The sequence below is a fragment of the Pinus tabuliformis genome, chromosome 8 (assembly GCF_031772625.1).
Source record: "Pinus tabuliformis cultivar Carrire ecotype Pingquan chromosome 8, CPIR1, whole genome shotgun sequence".
In the NCBI taxonomy this organism is placed as follows: Eukaryota; Viridiplantae; Streptophyta; class Pinopsida; order Pinales; family Pinaceae; genus Pinus; species Pinus tabuliformis.
The window spans coordinates 650123241-650127660 of NC_142294.1; the positions used below are offsets into that span (position 1 = coordinate 650123241).

The window sequence follows — 4420 nt, forward strand, 5'->3', positions numbered from 1 at the left end:
TTTTCAGTTATTCCGCATATAGAAGAATCGTTGTTGAAATTGAAGAATTCTTACATCTAGATCCATTAATGTCAGGAGTAATATATGCCCTATACATTAATAAAGTTATAGCTCTAGAAATATCAATCATTAATAGAACCATAGTTACAGAAATATTGATGGACCTAAAAAGATAGGGTTTGTGGGAATGGGAAATTTTCCCCTCATTTTCCAGGCTTCTCTTCTGTATATTCGAGACTAGAGAAACGTTTCCTCCTGAAAATCACCATGGCAACAATTAATCCAAGCATACCGACGGCTACTACGCCCAGAGTTATCGCAAATGTCATAGAATTTTTATGTTCTGCAAAATTGCACAAATATTCTTAGTAGGTTTGTGTGTTCGTTGCCCAAAATTAAACCACTAGATTAACTATCATGGTAAAGTAGGTCAAGAATATACCGGAGGATACGGGAGAACTTTTTGCTGTTGCAGGTGGCGAGATAACGGAACTGTCGAAGAATTCATAAACCTCGTAATGCAAATAGCAGTTCTGAGAACCGAATTGTGCCCCCAGAGCTCCACTTTGGCATTTGAATATATTTTCTAGGGCATAGGTTAGACACGATCCGCAGCTTGTCCTGGACAGATCTCTCCAACACTGCGCTAAGCTGTAGATCATCCCCGTTAAACTAGAAGGCTCAGCGGCTGTATCTGCAGCGAAAAGTTTGGGACTCTGAGCGGCTTTAAGGGTAATATTTGAGAGGCGGGCCTTAATAGCATCTGTGAACTGCTGTGGCCGAGTGTTGTCCCCAGTGTTGCAGAGAATACTTATTGGCTTATTCTTCCTACTCTCAATGTCATTGTAAAAGTTATGATTGTCGTAACGTAAAAAGCAGCCGTCTTGTTGAATGAGTCCAGAAGTATTGTGGCATCGCTGAACAAGATTTGTTTTGGCCGTGGATGCACACTGTTTGCAATCGGAGGAATTTAAATCTCCCCGGCACTGGAGAAGCCCATAAACCGTACTATTGCTGTTTCCCACCTCAGAAACAATACTAGAGGTATTGAATCCGGTGGCATAAACATTGTTCACCAGTGAATCCAAAACCTGGTTTAGATTAAGCTGAAACGGGCTACCGTTTCTAATTGTATAATTGCCGCTATTTCCACAGTTGCTCCAAACAGTAGGAGTCTCTGGATCAGCAACTTCTAATCCGATACCCGTAGATAGAGTGACTATAAGTAACACACTGCCAAACACTGATTTCATGTCCATCGCTATAACCACCTCCTCTTTTGCGTCTCTGCCTAGTTGCGGTGCTACCTGAAGGCACGGCAGTGTAGGGGCAGCTAGTATAATACAATGGCCTTATAAAGTTGAACTTGTATTAATTTTCAGATTTTCAGATTTTCTACTCCGTGGAATATTGTCCAGCTTGCCTCCACCAGTAATATCTTATGGTTGTTAGTTGCCGAGTGACTGACCTGCTGCCTACTCAACCTATTTGCAGAGCCAGTTTTTTATTTAAAAGTATTTTCAGTCGTGGGTTAGGTTTAAAAGTTTAGGATATTTAGGTATATTTCATCGAGGTTAAATTTCTTTTTATTTAAAAATTATTTTTATTTTTTATTTAAAAATTATAGATATTAAATTAAAATTTTAGAAAGTTTATTAAGAATATTTTAAAATATATTATTATTATTATGGAAAATATTGTTTTTTATTATATTAAAATTTATTATTATTATTGAAAAATTATATTTTTTTTTAAGATTTTATTAGTATAATAAGTGTAGATTTATTTTGTCAAGAGATTTTAACTTTTAAATTTTTGATAAATGAAAACTCAACATGAATCTAAACTTATTTAATTTCCACTTTAAATAGATTATATTCCATATAAATAGTATAAATTAATAATATAAATTCTCCTCCACCTCAAATTCAAAACCATAAATAATAATTTATAAAAAACAATAATTTACATTTTTTATCAACTTAGAATAATTTTTATTCACCAAATTAAAATATTTTAAAGACATTACATTACACATATATCTTTACCACACTTAACTAAAACCCCTCCACATAATTATATTTTATCATTTATAATATTATTTTATGCCATACATTATTATCATTATAATGTAAAACCACTTATATTTAAAATATGATTTCTCATCATATTTACTTTTACGAGACTTTATTCGAAAACAAAAGCAGTTACTTCATTACTTTATATTTTTAATAATACTCTTTTATTATTCCCGAAAAAATTTAAACATCACAAAAAATACATTAAAATTAATTGAAAGATATAGATAAGCGTAAAGGCCACACATTATAAAGAAAATTATTTTATTAATGGAAAATCAAATAATTTTATAAACATTATATTTTATCAATATTTAATTTAATATTCAAATCCCCAAAGGAGGATAAACATTGAAGGAGTTAAAATTTATTTTATTAATGGAAAATCAAATAATTTTATAAACATTATATTTTATCAATCTTTAATTTAATATTCAAATCCCGAAAAGGGGATAAACATTCAAGGAGTTAAAAATATTTTAGGGTTGTTTTCACTTTTCGACCCATTTGAATGTCTCTAGTTCAGAAGACTTAATAAACACTACCTAAATAATTTATTAATAACAGTTTTATCGAATGAAAAATAATTTTATAAAATACAACCTTTTAAGAAAACTATCAAAAGCAATTAATTATTTTAATAAATTAATGGACAAAATTCGAGACGGATAATAACGACCAAGTTCATGAATCACTAATACATCATTCTCTTTGAAATTTTGAAGACTGGTTGTTTAACTGGTTTAAAGTCTAAAAATTATTAGTATCCATTAAAAGTAAGGATTATATAACATACAAAATATACATACGCTGGCATTGTACATATTTTTTATTCGGCATGGATAAAGTTTCATTTAAATTATTTGCGTTTACATTTAAATAAATATAATTAAAAAAATATTAAGAAATTATTTAGTTAAAGTAAAGTTTTTCAGTAGAAATTATATAAGAGAATTTTTTGTTTTGATGATGAATCACACTTATTAATTCATTACGGATCACAGAAGGTTGAATACATAAATCATTTAGTATTAATATTTTTAATAAAAAAAATATTAATAAATTATTTAGTGATAGTTAGGGGCAATCTAATTACTCATCATTGTGAAAATGTAGTATTATGCACTACTAGATTCTATTTTCAAATCTTCTTAGTTTATCTATAGATTGTATATTGGCATCCACATAGACCTAGGGGTTATAGTGGTAGTGGTTGGAATTGATCCCATATTATGGGAATACAAGACTAGCCCAATTGTTGATTCTTCTAACATAAAAATAAATAAATAAATTATCACTAACATTTTTTATAATATGCTTTACATAAGACTTATTTTATGCTATTATATTGTTGAAAGAAACATTGTTGAATGGAATTTTGTCGAGATTCACTTGTAAAATTATTACTTACAAGGAGATGTGATTGATCAAAGTTATCTTCATAATATATTTAGGTCTTTTAAATGACCTTTTTGGATAAAAAATAGTAACTAGCATCCTAACCACTTGCTAACCACAACTGTATAGTGAGATGAATGGGTTTATGAAAGAAAGGAATGGGATCATTCTGAAATGAACAATGAAATGAATATGTCTACATAATATTTAAGTTAGCAGTGAACATGTTTATGGAAGAGATGATATAATGTGCAAGAGATTTATGTATTTCTATTATTATGACCTTGCTAATCTTGCTCAACCTTGTGGGATTCATTAGCTCATTATCATACAAAAATATTTTTTAGTAAGCATTAAAGGATCTACTTGCTCATTTTAGGGCATCCTCAATTCTCAATAACAACTTCCTTTAACAAGGGAATGATGAGTATACACGCCTCTATGGTTTGGATGAAGTGAAATCGGTCGAATTTTTGGAGAATCCAAATAGTATTCACTTAACCTAAGAAGACTCACCATCCACTATTTGTAAGAACCTATTTTAGGGTCCTCAAATTATATCAAACTTCAACAACAAAAATCATGTAAAAGAAATTTGATTTATGGAAATTTTCATAACTTAAACAATAAGAAAAAAAATACTCGGTTGCAGTCGCTTGGTTGTGGTGCTCCTTTTAGGACCACCCAATTGAATATGCCATCATGCCAACTAGGAAAGTCCATCCAAAATATTATGTACCACGAGATTCCAAGTTCAAGTCCCCTGAGTTTACACATGGACTACGTGTTGGCCTCTAGCATTTAGATGAAGTGAATTTGGTAGAATTTTTGGAGACTCCCAGTAGTGTTCGCTTAACCTAAGAAGACTCATTGTCCATTATTTGTAAGAATCTATTTAGGGTCCCCAAACTATATCAAACTTCCACAATTTCAAAGCAAAAAAA

At 30.4% G+C, this 4420-nt stretch overlaps 1 protein-coding gene across 1 annotated transcript; it reads right to left on the reverse strand.

Annotated features, from left to right (window-relative positions):
* Positions 1–203: 203 nt before the first annotated feature.
* On the reverse strand, positions 204–1259 carry LOC149237212 (antimicrobial ginkbilobin-2-like protein). Its single transcript, XM_089369202.1, has 2 exons — positions 443–1259; positions 204–343 (listed from the first exon to the last, which is right to left on the reverse strand). Exons 1-2 carry the CDS (start codon positions 1257–1259, stop codon positions 204–206), a joined length of 957 nt encoding a protein of 318 aa, XP_089225328.1.
* Positions 1260–4420: the final 3161 nt, after the last annotated feature.

Bases quoted from the DNA above. Each gene is read 5' to 3' on its own strand.
- LOC149237212 (XM_089369202.1), bottom strand. From the start codon at position 1,259: ATGGACATGAAATCAGTGTTTGGCAGTGTGTTACTTATAGTCACTCTA. The intron at 344-442 runs GTATATTCTTGA...GCAATTTTGCAG, and splicing joins AAGTTCTCCCGTATCCTCCG to AACATAAAAATTCTATGACA.